Source organism: Crocodylus siamensis, chromosome 4 (genome assembly GCF_052110815.1).
Source record: "Crocodylus siamensis isolate JL-2025a chromosome 4, ASM5211081v1, whole genome shotgun sequence".
Classification (NCBI taxonomy): domain Eukaryota; kingdom Metazoa; phylum Chordata; order Crocodylia; family Crocodylidae; genus Crocodylus; species Crocodylus siamensis.
In genome coordinates, this window is record NC_143398.1 from 155,774,851 (window position 1) to 155,794,158 (window position 19,308).

The window sequence follows — 19,308 nt, forward strand, 5'->3', positions numbered from 1 at the left end:
GTGTCTGCAGCTCTGAATGCTGACAGACCCCAGGCAGGACTTTGTGGGAATGCAGTTTGTCAGCCCCAGTACTGGCCAGCCCAGCCTGCCTTTCTGCTTCTATCCTGACCTGTCGAGTTGTAGTGCTGGTTGGTTCATGTCCTTGACCCTTCTGGTGGGCAGAGGGTAGTCAGTAATCTGTCTGGAAGGGATAGGCAGTGGTTGCAGCCCCACATCAAACGCTGCCTCCTTTATACAGGGAAGACCCAGATCCAGTCGGTGGAGCCGTACACAAAGCAGCAGCTCAACAACATGTCGTTTGCGGAAATCATCATGGGCTACAAGATCATGGACGCGACCAACATCCTGGTCTCGCCCCTGGTATACTTGTACCCTGACATCCCCAAGGAAGATGCCTTTGGGAAGTACTGCCGCCCTGAGAGCCAGGAGCACCCTGAAGCCACAGACCCAGGTAGTCGTTGACTTTCCACAGCTGGTATGTCATCTTGTTGGCTGCCACAGGCTCTGACATCTGTCTGCAGAGAGGTAATGTCATGGTTTGGTGGGCCCCATCTGGGTGCCGGGATTGGGACCAGAGTAGAAGAGTACAGGCTAATGCTGCTGGCTACCTGTCACCAGCTTTTTCAGCTGTGGCTTAGTGGTTACTGATCACTAGGAGCTGTCTTGGCTCCATTCTGGGTCCATTCTCAGGCAGTGGGGTGGGTGCTCTTAGCCAGTGTCTTGGACATAGCTGCTGTGGAGACGCTCCATCTTGGACAGGTGGCGATTGATAGAGCTGCTGTTCTCTTCTCCCCATAGGTGCTGCCCCGTATCTGAAGACTAAGTTCATATGTGTCACCCCGTAAGTATTATTGGTGGGGGCCACAGCTGGGGAAGAATGGGGTCATCTCTAAGGACGTGGTTGCATAAGGGCCATGTGACATTTTCCCTTGGAAACAGTCACTTTTTTGTTTATAACTACAGTGTATGTAGTTCATCTTTGCCAGCTGGCTCCTCCCCTCCTTGTGTAGCAATTGGTGCAGTGGTGGCCCAAGAGGCACCCTGAGAGACGACCCTGGCTCCATGCAGGGCTTATAGTCTGTGCAGACTAAAGTGCAAGGATGGGAGGACAGACTTTTTTCTCATCTGGTAGAGGTTCAGGAAGATTCCTTGACTTGCCCAAGGTCACACAAGGAGTTTGTGACAGAGCTGGGACCTGAATTGAGGTCTCCAGAGTCCCACTCCACTGCTTTGACCATAAGCCTGTCCTCACCAATGGAGTCCCTTTCCCAAGTAGGTCCTGCTCCCTCTGAGCCTGGGGTGCCCTGTGGAAGTAGGGATGGACTCTGTTGTGACACCTCCATTGCATGGCCGGAGAGAGCTCTCACCGCCTCTCTGGCTAGGCCGGACTAGCATGGCTTCTCTCATGCTGTTGCCATGCCCCCTGCCCCCACCCTCTACAGAACGACCTGCAGTAACACCATTGACCTGCCAATGTCCCCACGCACGCTGGACTCGCTCATGCAGTTTGGGAACAACAGCGAGGGAGCAGAGGCCAACACAGGAGGCCAGTTCGGTGAGTTGGTGCGGTTGGGTGTTATTAGGTGTAGAAGCCAAGAGGCCCTTGAGCCCTTCTCACCAGTTACCAGTAGCATGGGGCTCATGGAATCTGGATCCAGTCTCTTCCAGGTCCTAACCCCATTCTTAATCCCTCCATGGTTCCTGTGGTCCTCAAGGGGTCCCTCCCTTGATGTAGGCTTGGGGCTCAAGACCACTCTGGGGCACCCCCATACCATTCTCCATGCACTCCAGTTTTGGCTGGCTGCAACTTGTTGCCTTGTGTTCATATCCTGCAGAATCTCTGACCTTTGACATGGAGCTGACTCCAGAATGCGCCTCCTCGCCCATGTGACCTGCCTCAAGTGCTGCCCTCCTGCAGCATCTGCAGAGATCGCCCAAGTGATTTCAGCTTTCTGGCTCCACATAGTTCCCTCAATCTCATCCTGCTCCGTCATGCATTTGCTACTTGTCCCAGAGCATCTCTGGGCCTTCCCTTGCGGGGGAAATGCCAGACTGTGGGTCCTCATGCTCCATTTACTGCTGTGTGACCGAAGCTAGCAGCTGGTTCTTCAAGGTGGTGCAATTGGTATTTTTTCCAGGGGGGGGAGGAACGGGGGGGAAAGCACTTTCTTTTTCTACTTCCTTCTATAACAAACGTTGTTATTGTTGTTGTTATTATTATTGTTATTATTATTATAATAATTATTACTGTTTTTCTTTTCTTTTTGTTCTATCAAGTGCCTAGTAGTGCCCAATTGCAGCCTCCAGTTTTATGAAGTGCTTTTGCAGGCCTTGCTATATTGCTGCACTCTTGAGGGCTGTTTTCTCTATCCTTCCATTTTTTGCTAACATCCAAATATACATGAGGATTTTTTTAACTGTTGGCTTCTCTGCTAGGTAGCTGAGGAAATTGGGCCCTCTCTGGCACAAACTCGCTGCTCTGTGTAGGCAGGCTAGGAGGGAAAATGCTGGGATGAAACTCCCCTATCTCCACAGTTGTTTCACTATCTTTTTGTCTTTCTCCTGAGGCAGATGGTTATGGCCTCTATGGGAGGCAACACAGCAGGCTCTGTAGGCCAGTGATCACATCTACTCTGGCACTCCCAGTGCTTGCACTAGGAGATGGGCAAGTGGGGACAGAGCTGTTGGGATCAGTGAAGGGCTGGGCTAGGTGGAGCAGATGCAATGGCAGAACGGATGTCGTCCCAGCAGGAGAAGGTGGTGCTTCTCCAGGCTGCAACCTCCCGGGGAGATCCTGCAAGGAACAGCAGCTGGCTCAGGGGTGCTAGGATGGCCCTGGGGAAGGTAGATTTTCATGGGGAGAAGCTGTTGCTTGCCCTGCCTTACCCACGCAGGTAGTGTGCTCTCCTGCTGTCACACAGTTATGTCCCTTCTTTCTGGGTGTGCAGCCTCTCTTTACAGGAGAGCTCCATCCACAAGTCGCGTTGGCATAGCCATTCAAGACTGTCATCCCTGAGCAGGCTGCTGCACCTTTTGCCAAGCAAAAGTGAGAGAGCTTTTCCCAGTCTATTAGGTTACACTTGGCAGAACTTGGGGTGTGCTGGGTCCACCTCTGGCCACTCTACAAACAGCTGTTCCCAGCTTATAATCTTTCTTCGTGGTCATGGCATTGCTGGGTGTTGAGATGCACAAAAGAGGGTGCTGAGGGCATTGTAGAGGCCTTCCACTTGGTTTCAGTCTGTAGCTGATCTTCATTGATAAGCTATGACAGGTAAAGGGCCAAGGAGGACTGGGCAGGCACCCCTGGGGTCTAGGCACCAGCACTGGGACACAGGGAAGGGAAGGGTGCCAACAGCTGCCCCAGCCAGTATCACCAATGTGCCAAACAGCCAGTAGGGGTGTGCCTGCCTGTGGAAGAACTTGTGCCACTCTGCAGCCTGGATCCTCTGGCAGCAGTGGGGTGGGAAGGGGAATGAGAGGGAGGGAGAAGCCATGAATAGCCTTTTTCCACTGCATTGAACCAAACCGAGGGCTGGCAAGATACCACTCTGCCCAAGCCCTGTGTGTCAGACTCCACGATCTCAGAGGAGTCTCTTGCAGTATTGGACTGGCGCGAGCTGTCGCAAGCGCCTTCATTGTAATGTTTAAACCCTCTTGCTTTGAGTGGCTGTGTCTTGACCAAAGGGCTCCGCTGGCTGGCACGTGCAGGAGCTGTGGGCTGGAGGCTGCCATGCGGCAGACATCAGGCCACACAGCAGCAGTACAGGTTGGGGGAGGGTTGCGAGCTGTGGCCCTGCTGTGACTCTGTACCCTATTCAGCCCTTCTTGGGCTCCATGAGGAAGACAGTACCAAATGACGGTTAATTGTGATATGTTGTGAAGCTATGCAGGCTGATGCCAAGCCGGGCATGGTTGGGGACACATAAATGTGCTGCAGGGGCAAGGACCATGGAGAAAGGGTCTTTGTCCTTTAGAGCACATCACTGCAGTACCAATGGCCTCGGGTGTGCCTTGTTCATGAAGGTAGACCTGACTGGGGTCATAAGTAGAGCAGGAGAGGCAGCCACCCCCACCACACCAGCCTGCAGACCTGCCCTCTTCTGAGGTGTGAGATGAGGGTCTCCACAGGTGGGGTGGAGGGGGCAATTGCCAGCTAGGTAAGAGGATGAGAGAGAAAATGGGTGGGTGGGTTGTGCTATGCTGATGTTCAGCTCAGAGCTATAAGCTGAGCAGAAGACAGCAAGCAGCCTGCCTGGGCCATCAGCTCCAGCAGGGCCAGGAACCCACCCTTAAGTGCAGACCCAGGAGAGCTGAGTGTTGTTGGCAGACAGGGTTCATCTTCGCCAGCTGGCTCCTCCCCTTCTGCTGCCATATCTGCGGTATCTTGCAGCCTCCAACCTGCATCAGCCGTAGCCTGAGCAGCTGCTCGATTTATTGTAAAGATTTTATTTTTTTTTTTGTATATTTTATTGCTGTATCTACAGGTTCTGACTTTCTCCTAAATAAACGTTCCAAAGTGACACTTCCCTCTGGGGCAGGGCCTCCTGTGTCTGTCTGCACCTGTATGGGGGCACATCCAGCCAGCAATGTGCAGTCTTGCTTGGGGGAGTGGGGGCAATACAGTGGTTTCAGCCAGCATGGGCCTGCACGGCTGCCCCTGTTTCCTGGAGCGGGGTGGGGAGAGGTGAAACCAAATCCTTCCTTCTTGCAGCAGTGAGCACTTGGTTCCAGTTCTGGAGCTGAGCTGTGTTCAGGCCTTCGAGGTCCCTTCTCCTTGCAGGAAAGAAATCCTCTTCATTAGGAGTACTTAGCATGGGCAGCTGCTGGGTGGGAGGGGCAGGCCCTGTTACAGTGGGCAGGACAGTGGACTTGTTCTGTGTGTGTATGTGCATGCTCATGCTTGTGTGGACACTGGCCCTGTTCTGTGTGCTTGTTGCATGTGCTTCCCCACTCAAAGCAAGGTAGTGCTCCAGCTTGTACCTGGTGCCTAGAGCTGTGTGGTGGGAGGTTCAGTTATTTTAGCGCTACCCAGTAGTCACTGCTGAGCTGCTTGCCCCACTAGCGGCCATGATAGGCAGGCACCTGGCAGAGTAGGTAACAAGTGGGTGCATACTGTAGGCACTGATGGTTCTGGCCAGCATCCTCCTGCAGAGTGCAGGGGGTGTCTGTCCAGCACCATGCTCAGACACTGGGGCAAAGGCCAGATCTGCTCTGGCTGCTGCAGAGGATTCACTGTGGCCCCTGCTGGAAGAGGAGGGGCCCCCAGGTGCTCTCCAAGCCTCCTTATGCATACAGTGGGTCTGATGCCACCATAAAGCTCCTTGCCTTCATGCAAGGCCTTGGGTGGGAGGTGGGGAGAACTGCAGAGTAAGCCTGTGCTGCTTTGCCTCCCCTGAGCCAGCTATTTTTCCAGCTCTCAGCCCAGGGGCAGAGGCCTGTGGTGCCAGGGGTAGTCTCGTAGAGGTTGTGGTGTCTTCAACCCAACAGCATCACCTGCTTTACCCCAGCTGAACCACTGCCAAGAGTTGGCCTCTGCTCACTCCAGAGGCCAGGGCAGCCACTGGCTGTCACAGTCTCCCTGCAGGGGTTCAGGACTGCTGGACCCTGCCCTGATGCACTTAGGGGCTCCAGGTGTTTCTTGGCATCCTTGGTGGTGTGGCAAATGGGACATCCCCTTCCCTACTCCATGTGAATGAAGGAGGTTGGGGGTGGTACTTGCTCTTTTTCCCAGCTGCCTAAGGCTTGAACAGCGCAGGACCCTGGGCTGTGGGGTGGGGGCTGGAGCCCCAAGGCTCCAGCAGCCCCTCTTCTCCCTGCAAAGGCTGCTCTCAATGGGGCTCCATCGCTATGTCACCCCCAAGGACAGTAGGATCCTAGAAGTGCAGCAACAGGGCAGTGACACTTATTGAAGCACCGCTGAAGACTGCTGAGAATGCCGAGAAAGTCACCTTGCATGCAACAGGTGGATGCATACTGGAGGCACTGCTGGCTCTGGCCACTCAGCCCTCCCACTAGGGCTGCTCCAAGGGGCTTATCGGGTTCTGTCTACTCTAAACTCAGAAGGCCTGAATCCTGGGGGGATGCTGGCACTCTGACCTTGTGGAGAACAGTCTTGCAAGCAGGGAGGCACCTGCCTTTTGGGCTAGCTTTGGCTGAGGCAGCAATGAAGCAGGTTGCTGGATGGTGAAACCAGACGTGAATCTGGGTGCTAACAGAGCTGAGGGCAGAATTCAGGGATGAGCAGAAGCCTCCCTTCTACTGTTGTCTTCCTCCAGCCTCCTCCCATGCAGAGGGACTGTGCTAGTCCCAAAGCATCTGTTGTGGCATAGTGTGGTGTGGGAGGCCAGTGCCCAAGGCTTGGGAGACCTGGTTTGCTGCTCCTGTTACTTCTCCTACTGGTGTTACTGTCCTGGGCTGCCCCTTGGTGGTGAGTAGAGAATCTGCAGTTGAGGAGGAGTTTGGCAGGCACAAAAAGATCATGGACCTTGGAACAGAAACTAGGCAGGCCTTTCCAGGGGGGTCCTGCCTTGCTCCCTGCTCTCCTCCATTTGGCTAGCAGCAGCTGCTGCATGTTGCATTATTGCCTTCAGCTTGCTGCTGCTACCCAGCACAGAAACCCCACTGCAGCATGGGCCCTGACCAGAGCTAAGTCTGTGTTGGCTGGCGGGCATAGGTGTCTGGACTGCAGCTGCCAAAGCAAAGTAAGGCCACACCTTCAAAGCTGGAGCTGCTGAGAGGAAAAATGGGGCAGGGGTTCTGGCCCCATGTCCCTAGCTGGCATCTGGGCCTGGCTCTGCTAGGGACTTCCTATGTGATCCTGGTCACACCCCTTTATATTTCCAGGTCTCTGTGTCCTAGCTGTGCCATGGGCACAACACAACAGCACTGCCTGGTGTGAGGTGCTTGTGCACCTGGGTTTCTGTCCATAGGAGACTGTTCTTGGTCTGGGTTGGGGTGCTCCACAGGCCTGGCTGTTCAGGAGGGAGCCGCATGCTTGCTTAGGGGCTGTGTAATAACATCAGGCTCAGCCTTGTGCAGACTGTCTTTGTCTGGCTAAAGCCTGTTGTGCTGAAGTCAGGATCCCCACACACCTCCATGAGCAGCCTGGGTGGTAGAGTTGTATCAAGCCTTTATATTTGTTTAAAAATACTTGATTTCCTGGTCCTCAAAAAGAGGAGTGGCTAAGAGCCACCCAAAGACTCTGGGTAATGGGAGGAGAGCATCCACCCCTTTTGTGGGGTACAAGGCCTGTGTGCTGTGAGCTGGGGGGGGGGAGGAAGCAGAGCTGCACTGGTCCCCACCCCTAGTTGGGCAGGACCCTGCAGCCCCTATGGGTGCCTGCCTAGCACTGGAGTTTAGGCCAACCTGGGCTTGGCACTTCTTTGTTTCTACCCCTGTCACTTCTCACTCGCAGGGACTGATTGCAGACAAGTACTGAGGGAAGGAGAGAGAGAGTCCAGAGCCCTTGCCCTGCAGTGCCATGGGGCTGCCAAACCAGTTTCAGGACAGGGACTTGGGGTGAGCTCTAACCATAGCAAGGTGTGGTGTGGGGAGATGGTGCCTGGTTGGAGCCAGGAGGGGACAGGGGCATCACAGACAAACTGCCATTACCATGAGAAACAATGTTAAGGATGATGTGGCTCATGCCCAGAAGCCCTCCCCACCCCCAACAAGGCTCATCCCCATGATGTCCCCATGGGCCAAAGGCCTGTTGCAGGTCATGACTGGGCGTGAGGGATCCACTGATTGTCAATTGGCCTCCATAAAACCTCCTCAGTGTGCCATCCATCGTCTCATCCAACTTGAAATCCATGCTAGAGCCAAGCATGGTCTCAGGGTGGGACAAGGATGGGGATATAAAAGTTGGGGTGAAGCAGGAAGCAGCATTCTCCACATATGCACCACCCTAACACCTGCCCCTGTCACCACACGCACGCATGCACGCTCGCTTGCTCTCCGGCTGGCTGGCAATGGCATGTACACCTGTGTGTATGTGTTGTAATGGGGTTTGGAGCACACAGTGGAAGATAGTGCCAGCAGGTAGCTAATGGCAGGATGCCCTTCCAAATCATGTCATTTGCCCATTGCTCTCCAAGTGCCAGACTGGAGCAGTGCCGAGCTACGCACCATCAGTGCACCGCACATCCCTAGAGAACTGGGTTCCAGATCAGGGCAACAGCAGGTGAATTGTTTCAAAGACTGACCAGGGTAGCCTGCTGCCAGGCCAGGGCTACCCCTCATCAGGGGCCTGGGCAGACACTTCCCAGATTAAGGTTTTACCTGCTCTGGGATATAAGCAATTTGTGCAAAACCCTGTGCACCTGGATGGCACTGGGATTAGCTGTGCTGGTGTGAACAGGGTTTGTACTGAGGGAAGGGTCTGGCTTTGCCAGCAGCCGGCTCTGTGACACATGAGCAAAGCACAATGCCACTGCTCCAGGACAGGGAGATGCACTGCGGGGTGTTCTGCACAAGCTGAAAGACCCGCAGCTTCTTCACATGAGGACAGGGGTTCTGCAGCTAGCAGCCGGGTTAGTGCAGGCATTGAGCAGAGCAGTGCTGAGCACAGGACTGACCCATCAATCACTAGAGTGCTTCGTGCTAGTTCAGACATGCTCTGGAAGAGCAAGGCAGCACTCTGTACCAAGCTTGAGTGCCTGCTGCCAACTCCAGGGCCCAGTTCAGGTGAGGGATCATTTGGGAGTTACTGTGAGACCTTTCCAAAGGAAGGGGACGAAGCTCAGAGCTTCTCTATTCTCCTGCCCAACTGCCTTCCTGCTCCCTCACAGGACCGTGGCCAAGGGTAAAAACTCACCTCACCAACAAGGCACTTCCTTCAGAGCCGAGGATGGCCTGCAGCCTCACCCAGCCCCCGGCACAGCTCCGGATATGGGGTAGGATCCCCGCTGCCCTGCTCCATCCGTCCCCCGAGCTCGGCAGTAGATGCAGCACAAGGGGGGGAGCTCCCAATCACTCCTTCCTGCTAGGAGTTAGCTGGCTGAGCAGGGAGCCAGACCCTCCCACAGACACACGTGAAAGCCAGAGCTTTGTGTTAAAAAAATAGTCCGTGCTTTATTTACTTGTCGGTATAAAAATAACGTTGAAAGGAAAGAAGGTCTCCCCAGGGGCCGGGAGGGGCAGACGTTTCTCCAGGGCAGGGTGCTTCACTCCCAAATCCTATCCCCACCCCAAGACAAGCCTCCCTCCCTGACCCTGGGCCTCAGGCCTAGGATCCCCTCTTCGACACAGCCTTGCTCCTCTCACCCCTGGTTAAGCAAGCAAACCTGAGAGGAGGCAGGGCAGCATGGTTCACCCAACACGTTGCTGCAAGGGTGCCGCGGGGGCAGGAACACGGAGGCGCACAAATTCCTTGTGAACTTTTTATGCTAAAGAGAGACCTGACAAGGACCCCCAAGCAACAAAGCCCCTGGCAGGGCACTGCCACCCTGATCATCCCCAACATGGGAGCAGCTTCTGGACACAGACTTGCCTTGGCAGGGTGGGATGCCCAAGAGAGGTCACATGTGGCCTTCTGAGGCACTCGCCCACTGCCACACTCCCCGTCCCCATCCAGGACCCCCACCCCCACGGAACAGAGCAGCTAGGGATCCAGGGTGAATCTGGATCTACCTAACAGTGACAGAAAATGGGATATAAGGAGCACCACCCTCCTCACCTCCCTCAGACCTCTCGCCAAATCTGAAGGGGCTTGTTGGGGCACAGGCAACGATCCAGACTCCAGAGGGAGCCAGTGGGATGCCAAGGACACGCGTGGTGCACTAGGGAACAGCCATGAGAGCAGGAGCTTGCAGAAGCAGAAAGCCAAAGCTGGGCCTCAAAGGAACGTACAGGAAAACCATGCGACAAATCCACTGCCTTTTGTACAAGGGGATAAAACACCAGAGAGCCTCGTGCAGCCCTGGGGCACTGCAGACAGTTCAGAGCAAACCCTTGGGAAAGGACACCCCAGCCCTCACAGACCGCTGGCTCTGGCACAGAGACATGAACACAAGGCTGCTCTCAGGAGGGCTGCATCCCCGTGTCATCCCCAAGGCCGTGGCTGCCAGGTGGGGCTGTCACAGGGTGTGGGGGGAGGTACCCCCAGGTCACGACTGGGCGTGAGGGATCCACTGATGGTCCATTGGCCGCCGTAGAAGCTCCTCGACGTGCCTTGCTACGTCCATCGTGTCGTCCAGGTCAAAGTCCCCTTCAGGGTCCAGCACGGCCTCGGGGCTGGCAAGGAAGGACGCCATGAGAGTCAGGGTCAGACAGGCAGTCACGTTCTCCTGCTAAACACCCTCTTGATCGCCAAATTGGGCATCGGGGAGGAATTTCTCCCCTGGGTCAGACTGGCACAGACCACAGATGGTTTATTGGCCTTCCTCTGTACCTGTGAGACGGTCTTTTTCCTAAAATCTTCTGTCACAGCACCGGCAGTGCCCTTCTCTCCCCTACTTTTAGTTGTGGCATTTAATACATAGGGTGTTTGGGGCACTGTGCCTGGTAGCTGAGCCTGAAGTAGTGATCGTACGGATACCTTGGGTTACCTATGGCATGGGAACATAGGGGACTGGACTCGATAGCCCAGGAGTCCCCTTCCAGTCCTACGTACCCCAGCCCCCACTAGCATAGGTAGGCCCTGACCCCACACCTCCTGCTGGCCTGTGGTGGCACTTACTTCTGCGTGTACATGTTGTAATGGGTCTGGGAGCCCACAGCAGGAGACGGTGCTTGATCCATGTAAGTGGCTGACCCAGGGGTTGAGTCTCCAGATGCGGTGGCAAACCTGGAGCAGATGAGAGGTGATGTGGGGACTCTCCTGGAAGGCCTGACCAGGAGCTGCCCCATACCCCGCAGCTCTGCTCTGGCTGGACTAGAAGCTCCCGTCTTGCCAGCTTCGGGTCTGGCTCCCTTTTTGCCACCTCAGTGCTACTGCCAGGGTTGTTTATCAGGCAGGCTCTACCTAGGAAGGACATCCACTGGAGTCCCTTTCCTGGTCACAACTGTGCTGTTTGTCCTGGGAACAAGGTTCGAGCATGTAGCCACAGTCACAAGGCTTTATCCCCTCCAACCATGGACTGACAGAAATCGCAGCAGGAGGGGGCACAAGCAGCACCTGTATTGTCCTTGAGCTTATTTTGTTCACAACTGCCCACCCAGTATTCAGTTCGCCCGCTCACCGCACCCGACCGGGCCAGACAGTTACTGGGGCTGTTTTTAAGCATCCCGGTAGGGCCCTCTCATTTCTGCTGCCCAAGCTGGACTCCACCCAGACACAGCGGGTGTTTCATGAACCACCTCTTCCTATAGTGCGGTCGACCAGGCAGGGCTGCGCACTGCCTCTGCAGACCTCGAGTGCTGGCTGCCTCGCTGTCTGCTCTCCCCAGCTTAAGCCCCCAGGGCACCCCACTTCTTGGGCAGCCCTGCTGGGGCTGCAACATTCAACCCCCAACTACGCTAGAGGCTGGGAACCAGACTTGAGGCCTGCACATCAGTGCACTTACTTAGCATGCAGAATCAGGGAAGGGACAGGAGAAGAAAATCTGCTAAGGGCCTTGTGGGACACCGACAGATGTACTCACTCTGGCACTACTTGTTTGATCTGTGGCTTCACGTATCCATCCACAGCTTTAGCTACAGGTGAAGGGAGAGAGAGAGGAGGCAAGACTGAGGCATGGAGATACCAGAGCACATTGCAAACACAGGCTGGGAGTGGCGGCATCCCCAGGCCAGCAGCAGCAGCAAATTGGGCCTTCCAGGGCTGTTAGTCTGGGGCATTCCCATGCCACGCAGCAGGAAGCCACTGAGAAGAACAGGGGAGCGAGAATGAACCCAACCCCCAGCGGGCACAAAGCAACATAAGCTTCCTCGAGTCTCGCACACAAGCCAGCATACCCAAAGAATGTGAGGGAAGCAAACTGAACCACGGGGGACAGAGCTACCTGGCGTGGACTCACAGGGAACCGACGTGTAGTACTTGGAGAAGACCTCGTCCTTGGGCCGGTCAGGGAACACGTAGATGAGGTAACTGAGGTCTCCCAGGCGGTCAGCCAGTGAGCGGATGGAGAAGTCTCTGGTTGTGAAGGGCATCAGGTTCCAAAACATCCGTTCAGCTGGAAATGCAACGGGAGGGAAACAGGACAGTGAAAACCAGAACTCCCAAGTTTCCTCTGTGCCACGGCGCATCTGAAGGGGTCAGGACGCTCTCGCTCGTCTCCTGTGCCCAAACCACGGGAGGCAGGTTCAAGAGACTGGCTTCACAATACAGAGATTCCTACAGGGCAATTAAGAGGCAGTTCTCCTTCACACCCAGCTCTCTCAGCTTCTGTGTGGCACCCGAGTCCCATCATCAGGCTTTCCCCCACTCCCCAAGAGCCACCAACTTCCTGGCTTGTGTAACCATATGCTGAGGCCCCTATGCCATCAACTGACTCCAGGAGCTGGGCCTTTAAAAACAGCACCAAACAAGGCAGGCTCTCAGGACAAAGATCACAAGAACTGGCCGCTCTGCGGTGCTGAGGCAAGTTTGTAACCGCTGTGAATATCTGTCTCAAGGATGTCGTCGAAAGTATCAGCTTAATGAAAAGAGCTTTTCTCTCTTTGCAACATGCACCCCGTCACAGGCCAGCACCATCAGCCCCAATGAAAAAGGAAACTGAGATCAGTCTGCCCTTGTCCTTCCTGAACGAGAAGGAGTCTTGAAGTTCTTTCAGGTTCACTGCGGAGCGGCACTAGTGATGCTAAAAAGAGACTGCTTTGAATCATGGAGAAGTAGGGCTGGGGGGGACACCTCCGAGGTCATCTAGTCCAACCCCTGCCTGAGCCAGGATCAGCCCTACCCAAAATCATAGAGAAGTACATTTGTCTTTTAACTTAAACCTCCTTGCAGCCCGCTTCTCATGAACAAAATACCACATAAGAGACTTACTGGCATAGAAATCACACTGCCCAATGCATACCCAATGAACCACCCTGGGGTTAAGACATGAGGGAAGAATCACTGTAAAGGTGAAGAATGCAGCTATTCAAGCAACCCAAATTAGACTACAAAGAAAAGCAGACATGCTGCTCATTTTGAGCTCATATACAGGCATCCTGGGTACGGGGCATGCCAGAAAGGGAGCCTGGTTCGGTTAGAACAGCCCTACCCGCTTCACGTCGGGCGTGATGCTGGCCTAAGCAACGCATCTCCTTACAGAGACAGGAAGAGCTGTAGGCAGTACAAAGCCCTGATGTCCACAAGGGGGCTTGCTCTGCGCTGATCACACCAGGGAGAGTCAGTGCTGATGTGCAGGAACAGAGCAGGGGAGGCTCAGCCAGCCCAGTGAGAGGGTTTGCTCTGTATCCAGGCAGGAGCTCTCCCCTCTCCAACCTTGGAGGCGGGAGTTACATCAGGGACGTGTCTGCCTCCATGACCTCCAGAGAGCAAACTCACGGGAGTCAAACTTCCAAGCAATGGTGATGCCGCCGATCTCTGAGTCACTGAATCGCAGCAGGAAGGTCCCATCCGGCTTGTTGATGAGCAGGTCGTGCGCTTGCTGCTTATTGACGAAGCCCAGAATGGCCCTACGAGGAGGCAGAGAAGGGAACCAGTAAGGGGCTGGGGCCTGCAGTGTGCCTCGGAAATGGGCTCTGCCAGGCTGTACCAGCCACCTTGGAAAGCAGGATTCTCACCCATCGTTCCAATGGGGCTTCAAATGCTTCTTCAGCACCTCCATAACCCCATCAAACCACTGCCAGAAGGTGTAATTCCGTCCAGGCAGGTTTTCCTGTTTTAATTAATAGAAACAAATCTCATAAACCCCCCCACCCAGCAAGACACATCAGCATTTCTCTCTCCCACCAAGTCCCTGTTTAATGGCAGCTGCATCTAGCACCATCCCAGTTCCCATTGTCAAGCATCTACCTGGATTGCTGTGGAGGTGGCAAGGCTGAAACCCAGTGTGCTGCATAGGAAGGATGCTTCACAAAACATGCCTGAGCACTGTATCACCTCCTACCGTCAACCCTACAGGGCACCAAGGAACATTTGGGCACAGCAAACCAGTAGCCAAGCCAGGTGGCATGTCCCAGATCCAAGCCCTGTGCTCAGACCACTCAGCCCTGCCATGTATTTCCATTACTACCCACATCAACTTCCTTGTTTCCTTCTTTTATATAGCTGAGCTCCAGAGGGCTGGGAGTGAGGGAGGGGACAGGGAGACCCCCGATCCCCCAAGCACCCAGCTGAGGACAGAAACAGGGGACAAAAGCAGCTTCCTAGAGCCCCTGTGTTGTGGGTACGGGAAAAGAGGACAGTGAGCAAAACATCTGCAAGAAGCAAAGAGACATGAGTCAGATTGGCCTCCAGCGACCCCATATCTCCTACCATGCTTGTCTCTTAATCCACTGCAACAGGAAATGCCACACCTCTATGGGGAAGTGCTGACCGTACAGTGTCTGCATCTGCCACAGGGCCTCCCCCTGCAGCTGCTGGGCCTGGATCCACACAGCCATGGCTCAGTACCTGCTGGGAGACTTGCAAGGGGTCAGCCAGGAAGGTGCTTGCCCAGGGGTTGCTATGCTCCAATGTCTATAAGCCTTGCGCTCCTCCCTGAGCTGAGCACCATCAGAGACCACACTTTGTCTCCCTCCCCTAGTTTCCTTTCTCATCAAAATGTCTCTCAGCACTGCTCCCTCTGCAATGGGCTGCAAGGTGGCTCAGGGCAAAGAGAAGGCCAAAAGCAGAGCTGGGACACGGGGAACAGGAGGCTTCTCAGGGCGAGTCTTGGAGGATGAAGCTGCTGCCAAACGGAAACCAGTGTGAGGCAGGAAGCTCAGTCATAGTGCAAGCTGCCCGCCCCCACCAGCATGCTCACATGGGGCTGGCCCTTTCGGTCTCCACGAATGAGAAGAAAAGCCACTGAGCTTCCCCGCAGCTCAAGGAGAGAGGGTGCTGTGGGCATGACAGAGGAAGTGAAAGCCAGCAGCACAGCCAGTATCAATTTCTAATGCCCTCTGGCATCAGCATCCAGAGTGACTCTCTGGGCTGAGATGTGCTAAGGTTTGGGGGGGGGGGGTACAGGATAGGGAGAGCCTGATATCAGGCCCCCTTCAGCTGTCTCCTACTGCCTCCCTCTCCCAAATCCCCAGCTATGTGTGAGCTTTTAAAAGAATTTCATCCAGAGCCAGCTCCCTTCCCCCTGTGCCTGGATAAAAGCACTGGCTGTTAGGGGGGCAGAGCTCTTCTCTGCTGGTTCACTTACACTCCTCTTCCTGAAAGCCAGAGGCTTGCAAGCAGGAGCGAGGAACCATGTAAGGGCATCCGAAGTAACGCTGGTCCATGAGCAGGGCCTGGCAAACGGTTGTGCCTGTGTGTAATTCTGTGCTGGGGAGAAACCTGGCTGAGGGCAGGAAGGCAGCTCCCATATGTGGAGCTAAGGAGGAGCACAACTGAACCCATTGCCTAAGCCAAGAGGAGGGGGGATGAATATGGTACAGAGGGTATTTAGAGCTTCTTGAATAGCCCCCATTGAAACGAAACACCTGGAAGAGCTCCTGCCTAAGCATTAGATCAGTGATTCTCCACCAGGGCGCCATGGCACACTAGGGTGCCTCGAGATCCTTTCAGGGGTGCACAGAATGACACAGTATTAGCAGTTAGATGTGCAAATTTGATTCACAGGTGTGCAAATATGATTCGCAAGATAAACTTGGGGGTTTCAAAGAGGAATCGATAGTGTTAAAACCATTCTGCCTACTGTGGTCTTTCTCAGTTTTTTGCAATGGAAGAATGGCTCTGTTATCATTCAATAGACAAAAACTGAGGAAAATTTCAGAACTGGCATTTTCGGGGGGTGTCTTGAATCTCAAAAGGTTTAGAACCGCTGCAATAGGTACTTCAACTAAGACAGGAGAACTAGAAGGGAGACCAGCACTGAAGCATGGCCTAGGTCAGCGCACAGCAAGGGAGCTTGGGAAATGTCATTCTCCCATGGCAGGATGGTAGGAATTTTAGGCTGGGAAGACATGCCAAGGTATATAAAGAACAGGAGCCAAAGGTTAGGAATAACAGGTTTTTACCCAAGAGAAACCAATCTATGAATTGGGGGCAGTGTGCCCTGGTTGGTGTTTCTAGCATAAGAGGAGGCACTGGCAGGGGTGGGGTTATGGAAGGGCTATGGTCAGCCCTACTACCACAGGGCTGAGGAAGCAGAAGTGAGTTTGGGCTGTCTCACTTGCTCTGGAAAGAGGCATGGTGGTGAACTCTTGCCCCAGAATGGGAGCTACAGCCCTGAATTACCTTGCTACTTCAGGGAGACTGGTAATTGTGGCTATGCTTCCTGTGGGGGCTTAGGACCAGTGATGTCCATCCACAGCAAGGAAAGCAGCAGTTCTTTTTTTGCAAAAATATTATATATATATATATATATATATATATATATACACTCTGCCAAGTGGCCTTTGTGGTTCACTTGGAAGATCAAAGCACCCTAGAAACCCGTTACACAGTTTGCACCATGTATCCATACACCCGTACCCCCACCCACTGCCCTCCTCAAAGGGCTTGCCCCTGAAAAAGTCTATGCCAGGCCCCCCTCCACCAAATGAGATCTCCCATTTCTTTCCCATTGATCTCTTTGGTCTTCCTGTAGTACCAGTACTTTTCACTTAGTTCCATTTTAGACAGTCCTTAACTGGGGAGTCTGAGAGTCTGTTTATGAATAGGTTCCTGGCTTTGCACAGTGCATACCTGAAGCAGGATATGAACTAGTCAAAGTGGGCTGTCAAGGTCCCTTGCTTTCCTGGTCAGGTCTCTGAAACCTGTCACCACCAGGAGTGCACTGATTTTCTTCCACATCTCTAGTGCCTATCTGCATTGCCAGAAGAGGTGCCCAATTGTTTCTGCCTGCCAGTAGCAGGTCTGCCTCAGGCAGTCTGATGGACCTCTCTGCCCTGAGCTGTTTATCAGTGCCTACACAGGGAATGCCCGGTGGGCTGCCTGCCAGTTCAGGTCCCTACGCTTCTTCTGCAGGTCCTTGTGGAAGATTCAGGAGCTGGGTGGAGCTCAGGGCTCCAGATCAGATTGCTGTCAGTCTCTGCCTGTGGCTGCTGCTGAAGAGCTGTCCCAGGCACGTGGTGGCTTTGCTGTGCACTGCTGCCTTGCACCAGGTGTCTGTCAGTGAAACTCCCTGTACCCTTGCAGCTCCTTCAGCAGGGGCTGTGTTTCCTCAGACTTACCTGCTGCCTTCCCCCAGCTGCAGCTGTTCTGAGACTATGTACCAAGTATTGCAGTGCTTCCAGGACCGGTGCAAAAAAACAGAAAAAAAAAAAAAATGTACCAAGACTGAAACCTGCTGAATGAGGGGTTTCTGCCACTGTTGCAGAAAATTCCCAGGCCTGCTAGAGCTGCTGTCTGGCAAGAAAATGCTGTCGCCTCCCCACAATGAAGGCACTGGCAGGTGGTTTCTCATCCTCTCCCTAAGTCCACATGCTCTTGGTTGCTTCCCAGCCAGAACCTGCTCTCCCAGGCTCACCTGGCTTAGAGGCTCTGGTACATTATGTAACTCCAGTTAATTAGTCTACCAATTAATTCCTGTTAGTTGCCAACTTGGTAAGGGGTAGGGATTGGGATGAACTTGAAATCTACTTAACCTGAGCTGCAGTAGGGGTATAATGCCTAGTGCAACTGCCCACATAGAGCTGGATGTCTTGCTGTGCATCTCCTACCTCCCTTTGAGCCTGGACTCAGGTCAGAGCCAGGGACCTGGTGGCAAAGGTAACACTAAGGACCCTGGGAGCTACTTTCTCTGTTGGGCAGGCACTGCAGAGTCTACTGAGTCACAGTACCAACCTAAACATGTGCACAGGTGCCCTCACCTTCAGCAGAGTGGGCAGGGACTATCAGACAAACCTGGGAGCCCTGAGGGAGGCCTGCACTCCACATCCTAAGTCTGGGGTGAGGAAGCATTTCAACTGGCATATCATGCCAGCTGCTCTCCCATGCCTAAGAAACTTTCACTAAGGGAGCATATAAGTTGCTGGGCCCTGAGGATCCTTCTGCTAGGGAGGAGAGACCCCCTTCCACACCAAATTGCTCACTCACTGTGGGGTTGAAAGCTGCTAGTCCCTTCCTCCCAGTGCAGGAAATACTTGCATGGCAGGAACAGCTGTTTTCCTTGCTCTGCCCACCCTGGGCCCCATGCACTGCTCTAACAGCCAACAGTGCACTTCCAGGCAGCTGGGTGCCCCAACCCCAGGCAACAAGGGGCAGCGTGAAGGGGCGTGCTGTCTGTTGCCTATCACTGTATGCTCCACAGTGAGAGCCAGGCTTCCAGCAGGGTGCCTTGGTGCTGCTGCGCTTCAGGGAGGAGAAGAGGTTATTTTCTTCCAAAATGTCAGCTGCTAGCCTCACACAGACCAATCTGAAAGGGGTCTGGCAGCTTCCTCTACAGTCTCTGGAGCAAGGCTTGCTCCTCGACATGGCAGAGAAGAACCTGGCACAGTGGCACGTGTCATTTCAGTAGTGTTTATTGTCCAAGAGCAGTGCCTGGAGTTTTACTATCGGTGACATAGGAACAGAAGGGAACTAGCTGGAAACTGCTTCTCTCCAGTTGATGCTGAATGTATCACATGATTTGCCATTCTTGGTCACCAGTGTAAACAGGGCTTGATGTCAGGTAAGCAGGGTGAGGGAGATCCACATCCCCGCTCTAGGAGAGTACCTGACATGCATGTGCAGGCTGGGTGGCAGGGTCCTACTCATTGGAGAGCCAGGGAAACTGAGGCAGACCATTACTGCGGCTTGTCCAGGACTCTCGTGTGAATCTGTGTTGGAACCAGGACAAGAACGCCGGAGCTCTTGGCTTCTGGGCCTTTGTGCGCAGCTCAGAAACTTCCTTAAGGGTAAAGGCAGAAGCAATCAACCTCACTGCTCTTTGGTGCTGCAGAGAAAAGTGGTGTTGAGTCCTAGGAAGAGCAAGGCAGTGTGAACTCCAAACAGGGGGCAGGTGGTAGACCCATCAGGGCTCGTGGGGTGAAGAGGAAGGCCAGGACTGGAGACTGCTGGGGTGTCACTAAACCTTAAGGCTAAGTAAAGACAGTAAAAAAGCCCAAGGCTGAATTGATTTAGTTTTTGCATTAGTTTAGTCTAAGCTACAGAGATTAAATTGAAACAGAACAGACTTTTACCTTTGAGTCAGGAAATGCAGCCACATCCCTGCAGTAGCTCAGGCCAGACACCAGGGGGCACTAAAGCACAGCTCTGGCATGTAGCCAGCATGTTTGCTTCCTCCTCTTACTGCCCTGAGGTCTCTGGGATTTGCAGTC

At 54.0% G+C, this 19,308-nt stretch overlaps 2 protein-coding genes across 5 annotated transcripts in view; one reads left to right on the forward strand and one right to left on the reverse strand.

Annotated features, from left to right (window-relative positions):
* Positions 1-4,520, forward strand: part of STAT3 (signal transducer and activator of transcription 3) — a 35,748-nt gene extending 31,228 nt beyond the window's left edge. Inside the window, exons 21-24 of one of the 3 annotated variants that reach the window (XM_090044356.1) lie at positions 239-451; positions 799-841; positions 1,443-1,555; positions 1,836-4,520. In XM_090044356.1, coding sequence (XP_089900482.1) covers positions 239-451; positions 799-841; positions 1,443-1,555; positions 1,836-1,891 — 425 coding nt within the window. In that variant the 3' untranslated portion in view covers positions 1,892-4,520. Of the gene's footprint in view, positions 1-238; positions 455-798; positions 846-1,442; positions 1,556-1,835 lie in introns of those variants that run through there. The other 2 variants (XM_090044354.1, XM_090044357.1) reach the window with 2 other exon arrangements.
* Positions 4,521-8,063: 3,543 nt separating this feature from the next.
* On the reverse strand, positions 8,064-13,789 carry LOC149866861 (signal transducer and activator of transcription 5B-like). Of its 2 annotated transcripts, none has more exons than XM_090044359.1 (6): positions 13,675-13,789; positions 13,436-13,566; positions 11,958-12,113; positions 11,583-11,634; positions 10,679-10,786; positions 8,064-10,233 (listed from the first exon to the last, which is right to left on the reverse strand). In XM_090044359.1, the coding sequence occupies exons 1-6, from the start codon at positions 13,716-13,718 to the stop codon at positions 10,107-10,109; spliced, it is 618 nt and encodes a 205-aa protein (XP_089900485.1). In that variant the 5' UTR covers positions 13,719-13,789; the 3' UTR covers positions 8,064-10,106. The 2 variants fall into 2 exon arrangements, with proteins under 2 accessions (XP_089900485.1, XP_089900484.1); XM_090044358.1 differs by having other exon boundaries at positions 11,943-12,113.
* Positions 13,790-19,308: the final 5,519 nt, after the last annotated feature.